Source organism: Saccopteryx leptura, chromosome 1 (genome assembly GCF_036850995.1).
Source record: "Saccopteryx leptura isolate mSacLep1 chromosome 1, mSacLep1_pri_phased_curated, whole genome shotgun sequence".
Taxonomy (NCBI): Eukaryota; Metazoa; Chordata; class Mammalia; order Chiroptera; family Emballonuridae; genus Saccopteryx; species Saccopteryx leptura.
The window spans coordinates 303,061,088-303,076,024 of NC_089503.1; the positions used below are offsets into that span (position 1 = coordinate 303,061,088).

The 14,937-nt window shown below is 44.7% G+C and overlaps 1 protein-coding gene across 1 annotated transcript in view; it reads right to left on the reverse strand.

Moving 5' to 3' along the window:
* VWF (von Willebrand factor) overlaps positions 1 to 14,937 on the reverse strand; it is a 140,999-nt gene that overhangs the window by 113,837 nt on the left and 12,225 nt on the right. The window contains exon 6 of the mRNA XM_066357550.1: positions 6,758 to 6,882. Within this exon, the coding sequence (XP_066213647.1) occupies positions 6,758 to 6,882 (125 nt within the window). The remainder of the gene's footprint in view (positions 1 to 6,757; positions 6,883 to 14,937) is intronic.

Here is a 14,937-nt window from a genome sequence, read left to right on the forward strand (position 1 = left end):
CATTGGCCCACTCTCAATATTAGCCAAACAGTTCGAAAATGGCTTCTCCTCAGCTCTCTGCTCATCACTCTGGCAAGGCGACAAAAGGATGCTCAGCTAATTTGCACACTTCCAGCATCTCCCTGGCTCCAAGGCTGGGCCTCGGCTCCTCTGTCTTCCTTTATCTCTTGTCTGTGGAGCTGTAGCTGGCAAGAGCGCTCCAGCCCCAGCTCCATCAGTGCATGACCTCACCCTGCCTGGGCGAGCATGCAGACCCACTTGTGGACTATCTTAATCACATTTTCAGTTCATTAGAGAAGGCCAGGCCTCTCCCCTGGGGATGCCCTGCCAGTCCAAGGGAGAGGGAGAGAAAAGAGGCGCATCTCCCCCACAGTCGTGATACGGGAAGGGGCATGCGAGAAGAAAACGCAGTAGCAAGGGAGCTGAAGCTTAGCTGTTGTGTTTGTTCCCAAACAGCTGACAAAAGGAGAAGGGGGCAGGGGGCAGGGGGCAGGGGGCATTCCTAGGACCCAGAACAAAGAAAGGAGAGGTTACTATACAAAGTATAAGATTGTTCAGCCAGGCCCTGATCTTTCCAGCCCTGGTGTGGGTGCCCTGCGGCGGCCCCTGGAGGAGGTGTGGAGGCGCCTGGAGCCTGTGCTGGTCCAAACTGGTGGGCTCAAGAATTCATCCCTGAGGCAGGGCATGTTTCTTATTGGTCAGCCTGCAAGGATTGGGGGGGAGGGGGGGGGTCCTGAGTCTATTTATAACTTCTGGCTGGCCTGGGATTCCTACCCACATTCCGAGATCTGGTTCACAATGACCCCCAGGGGAAGTTGGTTGCTAGATTTCCACCCAATGGATGGTTTCTGCGAGTTCAACATTCCTCTCACTGAGATAATTGGGGCACAGCCCTCAAGAGAAGTGGGGCAAGTGGATATGTCCCAGAAGTCCCCAGCCTTCCAAAGGACCCTTCTCACCCTCTGCCCTGGTCTCTTGGGAGGCCTCTGAGCAATTCTCATGGATCAGGGCAGAGCTCAGCTGGCTGGGAAGACAAAAGCCAAGTACTGGCGCTGGCTTCTCAGTCGGGGGTCTGCTGAGCTCTGGGGATGGAACTCTCCACCCTTCCTGCTCCAGGGAGGAAAGACAGCGAGCTGATTCACAGAGCCGATTCCCCTGAGCCTCCATTACACTTCCCACTGTTCTGGCAGTCCACTCAAGAGGGCACGTGTGTGGTTCCCTTTCATGGTTGTTCAATTTCTCACATGTGTCTTGTCCCTTGAACAAGATTGCAAATCCGCCTCGCACAGTTTTAGCATCACCCACATCATACAGCACATTTCAGTAAAGACATACTAGGGGGCATCATCAGACTCTTGCTCATTCTTGTCCTAACCAGGGGGAAGCAAAAGGGAAAGAAAGGCACTTAGGAACTATTTTGTTAAAGGATTTTGAGATAGTTATGTCAGGAAACTGAAAGCTTGAGTCCTTACTGGGCCCTCCTTCAACGGTTTGTCAAATAGGCACCCGAAAAAGCCAAGTACTGCTTAATTTGAGGGTAATCTTTGAGACCTTGCAGCAGCCACGGATCCCTGCCGTAAAGCTGGGCCTCTAAAGGCACAGTGACCACGGTCACCCCTGCCCACTGCAAGCCCATGGGCTCACTATCCCTTCCCCTGCTTTGCATTCAGGGGAGTAAGTTTTCTCTAAAGGAAAAAGGGTACTTACTCAGTGTTGGGTAAAGCTCTTTTTATCTTACAGAAGGAAGGCTAGGATGCAGAGCAGGGTCATAAGTATGTGAGGACACAGAGGATCGAGTGAAACCAAGGACAGCACCCTAGATTCCTGGACCTCAGCCAAGCATGTATAGTAAATCCTCACTTCTTAGTCTACATGTGCCTGGAGACTTGAGAGAGCAGTTCTCACTCAGTAACAGGGTTAGAGTGTGTGTGTGCCTGTGCATGTGCGTGCTGGTGTTCACACCCCAACTCTGAGTGAAACATCAGTAGGACATAGTGGGTGGGCACCCTGTCTGTAAAACCAGGCCAGGTCACCGTGCTGTCATCTGACAACTCACTCCTCTGGGGGTTCTGAGCTACTAGGGCCTTTCCTTGAGATTCACTGACCTTCCCTAGACCAGACCCTCTGACCACAATCAGCTCTCTATGAACCACAATGATGTTACCAAGCAAATGAATGGAACAAAAGTCTTCTCAACCACCAACAAAAATCTACCGTAGGCCAAACACCCAATTAAGTGAATGGAAGAGTCAGGGAGTGGGAGCAGGATGCCAAGAGTGGGCCTGGCCTGTGAGCACCCCAGCTCTGCCAGGGTACTCAGCCCCTCTGCCAACCCCTGAGCTCAAATCACCTCCTTCCAAGCCTGTGAGCTCTCTCCCAACACGACTGTGAGCAGACGCAGTACAAAGACCCGGGCATCTACTTTGCCCAAATAAAAGGTTTGAGCAATATTTCATGAGGACATGAAGAGTGAATTGCATTGTCCTCAACAAAATAGGCATTTTGTGTGGCTCTTTGTGCTATTGAGTAGACACGTTATAGTTACTCAAAGTACACACGAGTACTTGCAAATGTTAGCTTGTGTGAGGCAGGTGACTTCCTGGAGGGCAGAGGATGACAGGTGAAGAGCTTGCTGTTTCGGAAGAGGGCGAGAAGGAGAAAATGTGAAGCTATGAACAGCAAAAGAACAAAAGGAATAAGGACTGTGTTCAACAAATAAATGCCCAATGTCCAGTTCGGAGCCAGTGGGAAATAGGCAATCTGGAACTGTTCGTGACTGATGGGAGAGCAGCTGGGTGGGAACTCCTGAATCAGACCTGGAGAAACTGGACCGAAAGGATCTATCTGGCTTCCCCCAGTACAGTATTCCAGGGCACTGAAGGAGGGCGTTAGCAGCTAAAGGGGATGAAAAAGAAAGGAGAGATTTGTCGAGGAGCCAAGATGGGCTGCATAGGCCTGAGTTCTTTAAGAGAGCTGGAGAGAGCTTAACAAGAATGTTTCAGATCTCTTAAATCAAAGTTACAGCATCACCTGTCTATCAGGACAGAGATTGTGGAGAGCACGCATGCAGTGGGCAAGGGGCTGGACTTGGTAGCGTCTAGCATCTCATTCCATTCTGAGTTATTTAGGTCTATTTCTAACATTGATGAAAAGAAATTTATTCAGCTCCCTCCACCTGCCTGAGGTTGATACTGCTGATGGATGACTCGCCACTGGGGTTGAGTAATAGCTGGTGCACTCAGCCTTCTCAAGAGACACTGGGCACCTTGAGGACCAACTCTGTGGAGGTATAAGGGGAAGCCTGTGAGGTCCAGAGGGATGAAGTATCCTCACATTCAGACAACAGTGGCTAAAGCAGGAGATGGCCTTCCCACTCTGAGGGAGGCAATCTCAGAGGAGGAAGGTGGTAGGGACTATGCCTCCCAGTGGAAGCGAGGCCAAGGTCATGGGCATCCGCTAGAGTTCTGCAGGTCATTCAGTGCACAGTGGCGGCACGCCCAAAGGGCTACCATTCACGTCACAGACACCATAGATGTACATACACATTCTGTGGACATTTATAATGTTTATGATGGCAACTTCCCAGCAGATGGTGGTAAAGAAGTGGCTTCAGGAAGGGCTGCCTTTCTCTAATTAACAAGGGCACTGTATGGACTAGTCCAGCCTCCCAGAGCCACGGTCTTTGCAACAGACAGCAAGATACAGACAAGATCCCTTTGTAACCTTCAGGCCTTGCTGACATTTTCCAGACAGACAAAAAAATAATTTTTTTTTTATTTTAAAGGCTCTTTTTAAAATATTCACTGTACAGTAGAGTTGTCTGCAAAGTAACATCAATTATTTGAGCACTTAGAGCTCAGGGTTTTTTATTACCAGGCGGCGCCCTGAGCTCCAGACCCCAGCAGTCCTGCCCTGTTTGAAAAGCTGAGAAAGCTGTCCATTTGCATGCACTCAAACAGGCCATTATCAGTCCCAGCAGACAAGCTCTGGGTTTTGTTGGCATAACAAGGAAGCAGTCATCCCCTGGGTGGAAGTAATATGACCTGGCTTTCAGAGTGAGCTGACTCCTTGCTACCCCCTTGGAAGGACAAGGAAGCACCAGGGAGGTGGGAGAAGAGGTTCTGGGGCCGGTGTTCAGGCACAGTGTATAGGTCAGTGACTCCTCCCCACGCAGCACTCTGCTGCTGCACAAGACTTTGGAGCCACACTGGCAAATGCGAGCCAACGATCCCAGTTCCCAGAGCTGACTTCTGAACAGAGGCCCAGTGGGACTAAGCCAGCAGTGAACCCTTCCACCGATCGCGTTAATCATCTCCCAGGAGAGGGGCTGCGGTGTTTCCCGGCCAATGAGGGCGCCTCAGTCACAGACAAACACGGCCCGACTGGCTAAGACAAAGCCAGGCTTCTCTTCCGAGGTAAACAACCTGAAACCTGGTGGCCTGAGCTTGGAGGAGCTGTGCCTTGGGAGGTCTGGCGTGTTTGGGGGCCTCCGCCCAGCGCCGAGACCTTGGTAACCAGTTTTTTAAGCTGCTCCCAGGGCACTGGTTAGTGAGGACGTCAACGCACCCAGGAGACAAAGTGAGTAGCAAGCTTGCAGCTGGAACCCCTGAATAGGCACCCAGGGAGACAAACAAGGTTTCTTGTGGGTTCTCCCTCCCTCTCTTTATCTCTGGGAGACCAAGTGCTCAGTCTCCCTCCTCATGGGCCTTGGTGTTAGGTTTTCCATCTGAAAATCATTTTCCATCTGAAAATCCAGCCTTTACCTCCCACCTCCTGTGAATAAATGAGATCATTCCACTGTGCTCCGAGGGTGGGGGCACATTTGTTCAGCACCAAGTGGCCTGTGTTTGCAAAATTAAAAGGTAGCAAAACCACCTGACCAGGCGGCGGTGCAGTGGATAGAGCATCGGACTAGGACGTGGTGGTCCCAGGTTCGAAACCCCGAGGTCACCGGCTTGAGCGGGGGCTTCACCAGATTGAGCCCAAAGTTGCTGGCTTGAGCATGGTGTCACTTGCTCTGCTGTAGCCCCCGGTCAAGGCACAAATGAGAAAGCAATCAGTGAATAACTAAGGTGCAGCAACGAAGAATTGATGCTTCTCATTTCTCTCCCTTCCTGTCTGTCTGTCCCTCTCTGTCCCTCTCTCTGGCAGCAAAACCTACATGTCCTCAAAGCGTTGATTCCATTTAAAAGGCACATACACGGTCCAACATACGTGGTCCAACCCTATCTCACCAGCTGAGGTGCCCCACCCTGATCTCAGCCAGGCCTGGAAACATTAAAGGGCAGGAGAGGTGAACATCAGCCAACCACAGGACTATAAGTTTGGAAATACGAGAAGGAAATGATAAGGAAAATAAAAAACAATTCCCTCCTCCCCCTCCTCACTGCACAGGACTCTGTAAGGGCACTAAGTCTGGACCCCACCTGCTTACCAAGCATCTCTAGAAGGAAAGGGGGCCTCTGTCGCTCACCACCCCTCAGTGTGGATGCTCAGCACCTTGCTGTCTTGCTAACCTTGAGCTGTGCTCAGCTCCCCAAAAGGAAGGGGGTGATAATTGGGAGGAAGGAGGGAGAAAGAGTGAACTGGGGAGCTCATGCTGAAAGTGCTGTGTGCTTGGCCTCCTCCTCCCCCCTCCTTGCAATGTGGGGGCGCTCCAGTGAGGACACAGAGGGAGGACAGACACCAGGAGGTCTTCCCCACCTGACGTGCCGTCCTCCCAGCAGCCCACACCTGCAGAAGGTGGAGGCAGAGCGCAGTGCTGCCCACAGCCTCCCACGCCTATCCCCTTCTCTCCAAGCAAGCGATTCCAGTTCGGGGTCAGAAAGGGAAGCTCTGAGGGAGAAATTGCTGCTAGCTAGTTACTATACAGATAGAAATGATACTGTGGGGGGGGGGGGAGAAATTGCTGCTAACTAGCTACTATACAGATAGAAATGATACTGTGTGTGGGGGGGGGAGGTGCCACCAAATACTGAGTCTCAGGGGCATAGACACACACAGGGCAGGAAGAGGCCATGTGACCACAGAAGCAGCAAGGGGAGTGATGTAGCCACAAGCCAAGAAACACTGCAGCCACCTGGGCTGAGAGAGGCAAGAGGGGATCCCCCTAGAGCCTCAGAGGGAGTGAGGCCCTGGAACACCTTGATCTTGAACCAATGGAAACTGAATTCAGCCTTCCGACCCCCAAAACTGTGAGACAATACATTTCTGTTGTTGGAAGCCATTAGGGTTAAGATCATTTGCTACCTACCTCAGCCTCAGAAAACTAGTACAAAACTAAGCTGGTCACTTCAGGCCCACCTCCACCCCTACCCACACTTCTGGTGATGTGTTGGCCCTCCTAATTGTACTCTGAACTATTACTGAGTACCTAAATAGGAATTGTTTTTTTCTATTGGCAGAATTTCAGACAGGAGGCCGGTAATGATGGTGAAATTTGGAGATGAGAGAGACAGCTATAAAGAACTATAAAGTAGGAAAGTAGAGTCCCACACTACACCAAGTCATTGGACCAGACACATTTTAGAGTTCCAGCACAGATTAGCATTAGAATTAGAGTTAACCAGACTCTAGCCACAGCTGGTTTTCAGGAGGAAAGGGACCCATGAGAACCCTACATCGAACAGCCAGAGAAACCCACAGAAGTAGGCCCACTGCTCCCCTAGGTAGAGGACCTGGGACCAGATGTCCCTCTGCCTCTTAACTCCAGAAGTCCCACACCATCCAGGTCACATCCAGCCTGGGCTATACCCACCTTCTGCATTTCCTCAGAGGAGACGTTGCAAGGGCTGCTTGGAGGAGATGACCTTTTGCATCGCTGTTCTCTGCTGCTCAGGGCCCAGGAGTTGGCAAAGTCGTAGGGGTCCGAGGTCAAGGTCCCTGTGGAGAAAAGTTTCAAGAAAATCAAGCCACAGTTATACCTGATCCAGGCTTTCTGAGTGGAAACTCTAAGTCTGTCATCTCCTGAACCAACTTCCATTAGATCCATACATGAGAATCCAGGGTGAAAGGATTTGGGGTGCAGCACTCAGCATAAACCACCGAGCTCGGGCATCAGAACTCAGCCGGTACTTGGTGTGGGACAGCAGGATGGATGGGCACCATGAGGAAGATGACATGGAAGATGAGGAACATGCCCATCTATTCCTGCTTCTCCACAACCTTGAACACCACTCCCACCTGTGCAGAATGTTCTCCTCCCCCTACTGCCTTGATTCCACTCTTCAAGATGCAGCTCCTGAACCACTTCCTCCAGGAAGTCCTCCTGAACTGACTCTGCTTTCTCTCTACCTCTTTAACCTGGTTTGGGTGGGCCCTTTCTCTGTGCTCCCACAGAACCCTGGTCATCCCTTTATCTAAGCTGTCATCTTCCTTTGTGTTGGCATCGTTTTTGCTTCTATTCAGCCCCCATTTAACCCTGAGCTCCTTACTCTAGAGCAGAGTCTGTCTCTTCTATTTTTTTTTTTTTGTATTTTTCTGAAGCTGGAAACGGGGAGGCAGTCAGACAGACTCCCGCATGCACCCCACCAGGATCCACTGGGCACGCCCACCAGGGGGCGATGCTTTGCCCATCCGGGGCATCGCTCTGTCATGACCAGAGCCACTCTAGCGCCTGGGACAGAGGCCACAGAGCCATCCTCAGTGCCCAGGCCATCTTTTGCTCCAATGGAGCCTCGGCTGCGGGAGGGGAAGAGAGAGACAGAGAGGAAGGAGAGGGGGAGGGGTGGAGAAGCAGATGGGCGCCTCTCCTGTGTGCCCTGGCCAGGAATCGAACTCGGGACTTCTGCACGCCAGGCCAACACTCTACCACTGAGCCAACCGGCCAGGGCCCAGAGGCTGTCTCTTCTAAATTTTTATCTGGCAGATTATGGATCCTCAAAATGCTTTCGCAGAATGAAGGTAAGGATGGAACGTGGAGACTAGCCCTCCAATGACTGCATGCCCCATACTCTCACAGCATCTGTGCCTCCACACTTATAACAGTCATGCTCCTGCCCGCTACACACAGCACAGCGGGCTCTGAGAACCTCTTGGGCCTACATGGTGCACAGTTGGTATCTGCTTTGTATCGCAGCCACCAGAGGCACCAGTAACATGGCTGAATCTGCATTTCAAAAGAACTTAATGCAGCATCCAGGCAAGCAGCCTTCTGCATAGCCATCTCTAGAAGAGCACAGCATGTTTCAAGGTCAAATAATGTATCTGGGAATAGAAAATACACTCTCCCCAGGGAAAGAAAAGAAAAGCAGAACCTTAGAGATATAGTCAGTTTGCATCGGAGGCGTTGTGAGCAGTAAAAAATGTCCTGCCACAGGTAGGTATTCCTTCCTTATCCCCAGAACCTGGTAATATTTTCTTTGTAAAGCAAAAGATGTGATTAAATTAGAGATGCTGAAAGGAAGAAATTATCTTGGATTACCTGAGTGTGCCTGAGATGCAATCACGTGTCCTTAAAATAAAGGCAGAAAGAGAGCAAACAGAGACTCCCATACAGAAGGTGATGTGAAGACGGGGGCAGAGGTTGGATGATACAACCAAAGTCAAAGGTTGCCAGCAGTGGTTGGAAGAGACCAGGCGTGATTCTCCCTTAGAGCCTCCAGAGCGAGTACAGTCCTGCCAACACCTTGATTTTGGACTTCTGGCCTCCCGGGATTGTGAGAGAATATATTTCCGTTGTTTTAAGCCAACAAGTTAGTGGTAATATGATGGTAACTGCAGGAAACTACTACATGGAAGAAGTCAAAGGGAAGGAAACTTAAATTTGTGGAGTTCCTGATGTGTGTTGGGCGTTGTGATAAGTGCTGCTCTCTGGGTTCTTGGTTATTCTGTGCCACACAAGCTGGCTCACTTTCCAGTATATCATATCAAGGAAGAGGCAGAGAAGAGGCTTTGTGTTGGGCGGGAAATGCTCTGGAGAGAATCTAGACCCCTAGGGTCTGGTCTCAGCTCTCCTGCTATCACCCTGTACGATCTGGTGCGGATCCCGCCATGCTTCTGAGCTCAATTCTTCATACGGAAAATAAGGGGTTAGACTGGATGACTTCCAAGATTCTTCCTTAAAATGACCTGTAAACTGAAACTCTAAGAGCTTGATCTGAAATGAGGCATACGAATATCTAATAGAATAACAAATATTCTTGCTAACAGAAAAGTCTCTGGAAGCCAAGGTTAAAGCTTAGCTACGCTGACTCCCATGTGTCAGGAAACAACGTTAGCTGTCTGGGGGCAGAAAATGTTTGAGTCTTTCCAACCAAATAGGACTAAACTCACAATATTCTGAGGTTGATTTCCAAAATATCACCAAAGCCCTGACTTTTTGCCAATAAGCACCACCTTCTCCCTAAACAGTACAGGTCCCATTTTTAGTGTTTTAAACCTTAAAGCCTCAAATAAGAAAAAGATATCTTAGGGCTAGGGGTTCCATTTCTTAAAATACAGCAGATTTTAAAAATCTTAAAACTGTGCCACTGCAAAGAGCAAATATCCTGTTGAAGGGAATTACAAAAACAATGAATGAGAAGGAGAAAAGGAAGGATAAGAAAAAAAAGTTGAAAAATGGGACTGGCAAGTATGACTTGATATTCTGACACCAGGGTATTAGAGTGAGGGTGACAATCTGGTAAATCAAGGGGTCTGAGTTTTAACGGTGCTGTGAACATGGAAATGAGTCTTGAGGCTGCATGACATGGGCTGTTAGGTTTGATACCCCTTTGTGAAGTTGGACTCTTGAAGTTGGACTCTGCACCCTCCACAAGAAAGTTGACAAGAAAAAATCTGCTCTGAGAAACAGGAAAATAATAAGTTTGTCTCTTAGGTCTGGGCTCTGGTTAGGAGGAGAAAAGTCTCTTCTGAGAATTTATAGTAGTGGGAAAGCCTTCAAGTGTAATTGAGATTCCAATTTATACTTCTCGTGAGATTCAGTAACTTCATATAAAAAATTAACATAAAACACCTCTGAAGATGAATTCACAATCCAAAATTATGAAACATAGAAAACAGTCCACTTTAAGCATAAGTAAGCAGATATAAAAATAGCAGATAAAGTGTTTGTGTAGATGCTATAAAACAAATATATTTAAATTTTTTTTATAAAGAAGAAATTGAAATTTGATGAAAGATAAAAACAATAAGATAAAGTAACAGAGTTGAAAAATGTCCAGTTTTACCTTCTATAATTACAAATATAGTTAATGAAATAAAAAGAAATCTCAATTTATAGACCAGACATCTTTCGGTTAGACAGAGTTCAGAAAGAATTAGCAAACTAGAAGATAGATCTAAGTAGTGATGTACTGATAAGCCAACCCCCTCCCCTGCCCCGGGGGAAGGAGCAAAGCCCTTGTTTGTAGGACTTGTGGTTTCTGTGGTATAAATACTCTCACTGTGGCCAGTTTCAAGCAACCAACAGAATGTTACTGAATGTAAGTTGCAAAAGACACATATGATTGGTTGGTTCTCACTAGCCAGCACGAGCACACTATACAAAAGACAACAAAGAAGTATAAAGAGATAGAAAAAGGGAAGAAAGGTAAAGAGGTAGATGAAAGGATGGAGTAAAAATATCCAACAATAGAAGGAGAGAAAATGACTGAAATTTTTTAAAAATCTGGTGAAAGGTAGGACTCATCAGATTCATAAATTACCTCAAGTCTCAAACAAGATAAAAATCAAATAAAATAAAACAACACCTAGACACAGCATGGTGAAATTTCAGAATACCAAAAACAAAGAGGTGACATATACATAAAGATAAAAGGCATATTAGCTACAAAGATATAACAATTAAACTGACAAACATACTTCTTAACAGCAATAATAAAATTGCATCTTCAAAGTATGGTTAGAAATAACTGATGTCCTAGAATTCTATACTTAGCTAAAGAATCACATAAGAATGTGGAATGTTTATTTCAGTTATCACTATCAGAACCTGAATAAAGAAATTACTAAAAAGTTTTTTCTAGAGAAAGTAGAAATTGAACCTGGAAAAAAAAGAAGAAGAAATTATGAGCAAAGAGCCTGTTAAACTTAAAGACATATCTAAAGAAGCACTGAGTATGTAAAACTATAATAACAATGCAAATTTAGTGGTTATTTAAACAAAACAAAGGGTGAGGCAATGAGGGTGGTAGAGAAACAATTAGTTTAGGAAAAGCAGTAACAGTAGAAAGCACAAAATAAGATGGTTAGCATAAATTCAAAAACATCAACAATACAATTTAATATAAAATAAATAAAAAGAAGCAAAACTTTACAGTAACAAAACAGAAAAGATTAGGTTACATTAAAATAATAATAATGTGATACAACCACACATCTATTAAAATAGCTAAAGTATTGATACAAAAAAAATGAAAAGAAAATAAGATGACAATTACAAATGTTAGCATAACATATATTGCCAAAAGAAATGTAAATGCTACGGCCACCTTGGAAAACAGTTTGGTGGTTTCTTATAAAGTTAGGCATACACTTGTCATATCACCCACTAATCTCACTTCTAGATATTTACTCAGAGAAATTAAAACATATATCTACACACACACACACACACACACACACACACACATACATTATACATGAATATCACCTTTTTAGGATGGCAATTATATAATATATATTTTTTAAAAGCAGAAAATAATGTGTTGACAGGATGTCAGAAATTGAGACTTTTGTACACTGTTGGTGAAAATGTAAAATGGCATAGCCACTGTGGAAAACAGTATGATGGTTCCTCAAAGAATTAAAAATAGAATAATCATATAACCCAGCAATTTCACTCTGGGCATATAGCCAAAATAATGGAAAGCAAAGTCTGGAAAATATGTTTGTACACCCATGTTCATAGCAGCATCATTCACTATAGCTAAACATGGAAGCAACCCAAGTATCCATCAATGCATAAATGGATAAGCAAAATGAGGTCTATATAAACAATGTATATTCAGCCTTTGAAAGGAAGGAAATTCTGACATATACTACAAGATGGATTAACTGTAAAGACATTGTCCTAAGAGAAATAAGCCAGTCACAAAGAGGTAAGTGTTACATAATTTCATTTATATGAGGTACTTGGAGTAGTCAGAATCAGTGGCATAGCAGAATGGTGGTTACCAGGGCTAGGGTGAGGGGACAGAGGGGAGCTATTGTTTAATGGGTAGAGTTTCAGTTGCAAACTAACGAGTTATGGAGATGGATGGTGGTGATGATTAAATGTGAATCTGCTTAATGCCACCAAATTATACACTGAAAAATGGATAAAATGGTAAATTTTATGTTATTTTACCACAGTAAAACACATGAAGAAAAAAAACCCACAAAAAGTCATTATAGTGACTTTAATGACAATTGCCAAAACCTGGAAGCAACAAAGGGTCTTTTGACTTGTGAATGGATTACCAAACTGGCTTCACACTCCTCAACAATATATAGGAAGAAAATACTGAGACATGTAACAATATGAATGAATCCCTGGTAGGTTCTGTGAAGTGAAAGAAGCCAGAGGTACAGAGCAAAATACTCTATTACATGATTATATTTCTATGAATTTGGGGAAAATTAAAACTATAATAACAGAACAGGAATAGGAACAAAAAAATATTAGTGGCTACCAGGGTTAAGAGTTGGGGGAGAATTTGACCACAAAGGGGCACAAGAAATTTTGGGGGTGATAAAGCTATTCTATAGTTTGATTGTGGTGGGTATGGGGCTCTACCCTTTTGTGAAAATTCATGGAACTGTACCCTAAAAAGTTAATTTTAGTGGATGTAAATCATATCTCAATAAATTTGACTTTTAATAAAAAAAAACAACAACAATAAATCCAGCTACGTGCTGCTTTCATAAGACACATCTCAAACAAAACCACAAAGAAAGGTTGAAAGCATAAAAGATGTCAAACACCAAGCAAGAAATGGCGGATATTGAGATCAGACGAATTTTAAGGCAAAGGGCACTGTTTAAAATAATGAGTCATTACATGAAAGGAACGTCACATGAAAGATTCAACATTTTTAACACCTAATAACAAAGGCTCAAAATATATATGGCAAAACTTGACAGAATTACACAAAGAAACTGACACCTTTGTAGACCATCTACTGACACCTTTTCACCATCGTAGAAAATTTTAAAACAGCGCTCAGTAATGGGTAGTTGAAGAGGACACAAAGTATAGTAAAGACATAGATTTCATTAACACGATTAACAAATTCGATTCAACGAGTACATATAGAATCCTATGGCAATCAGAGAATACATTTTTGGGGAGCTTACATAGAACAATTACAAAAAATATCATGTACTAGGTTGTCGGGGACCAGAAAATCAACAGGGTTTTTAGAGTTATTTCTGGGGGACAGAGGTGTGGGGTAACTGGCAATCCCCACCTCGCTTGCAAAAGCTAAGCCCTTCCACACACCTCCATGTTAGCTGTGGTGCTTGTCCTTCCCCCCATGTTCCCCCCCCCCAAGGAAAAACTGGCTTTTTGTGTATGTTAAGTATCGGTGGGGGGTTTTTTTCACTTGGTGGAATTTTTGAGTTGCCTTGGAAACTGTAATCAGAAAAGTCAATGATTTGCTAATTTCCACTTTGCCCTGTAAATAAAGGAGGATGCGGTTTTGGGTGGCCACCATGTTTTGTCTTGCTGCTAGGGCGGTATTTTCTGCTAGTAGGAATTGCAAAGCCCTCTCAAACCCATCTTTTATATTTTTTAATTCTTTAAGTCTATTTTCTTTAATTCCTTACCGTTCCCTCTTGGGACCTGAATATAGTTGTCATGGCTGGCCCGTGGCACTAGGTCACAAAAAAAAAATCTACCCAAATTTCTAATTTAACTGAGAAATAAATTTAGTTATAAAGGTAACATTTGGAAATTTTCAACACATTTTATAAATTAAGAAGGAACTCAAAATGGAAACTGGAAAATTCATAGAACTAAATGAAAATGAAAATATGTTACATATCAAAATTGGTGTGATGCAGCTAATATGGTATTTAAGGAAAATTCATAGCCTTAAAATATACATATTCAACAATAGAAATTTTGAAAAATTAGTGCTGGAGAAGATATTAATAGAAACAAGTGATCTTACTATTTTACAGTCCAGTGAAAGGAACAGTCAACTGTTTCTTCACATGCTAACTCATTAACTAGGGTAACGAAGTGAAGAAACAGAGTAGTCAAGTGATATGAAATAGAACATCTACAAGTGTTTAGTTTTTGCAAGGGAGCAGAACTAAATATTTATATAATTTAAATTATCCAAAAAAGGCCTGACCAGGTGGTGGCGCAGTGGATAGAGCATCGGACTGGGATGTGGAGGACCCAGGTTCGAGACCCTGAGGTCACCAGCTTGAGCGTGGGCTCATCTGGTTTGAGCAGAGCTCACCAGCTTGGATCCAAGGTCACTGGCTCGAGCAAGGGGTTACTCAGTCTGCTGTAGCCCCACGGTCAAGGCACATATGAGAAACCAATCAATGAACAACTAAGGTGTCGCAACAAAAAACTAATGATTGGTGCTTCTCGTCTCTCTCTGTTCCTGTCTGTTCCTATCTATCCCTCTCTCTGACTCTCTCTGTCTCGGTAAAAAAAAAAAAAAAAAATTATCCAAAAAAGATTAAAAATTAGTAGTGCTTTTCACATTGTTCCTCTATTGCTCATGAATGCGCGTGCACACACATGCACAAACTGGCCTTTTGGGGTAGTGTTGAGACCTCCCTTTATGGATTTCACCCATGAAATTCCATTGTACTGGTTCAAGAGGTTTTGTTCAAACCATCCAGAATTTACCAACTATCTACCATGTATAACTTGCTACTAGTAATTCAAAGTCGAACCAAGTCAAGTTTAAGGAGCTCCAAGATCTGGTACGATGGGAAGTCTAGGTGGTGAGATGGAATGCTAAGAGATAATTGGCAAGATGCATTGAGGTG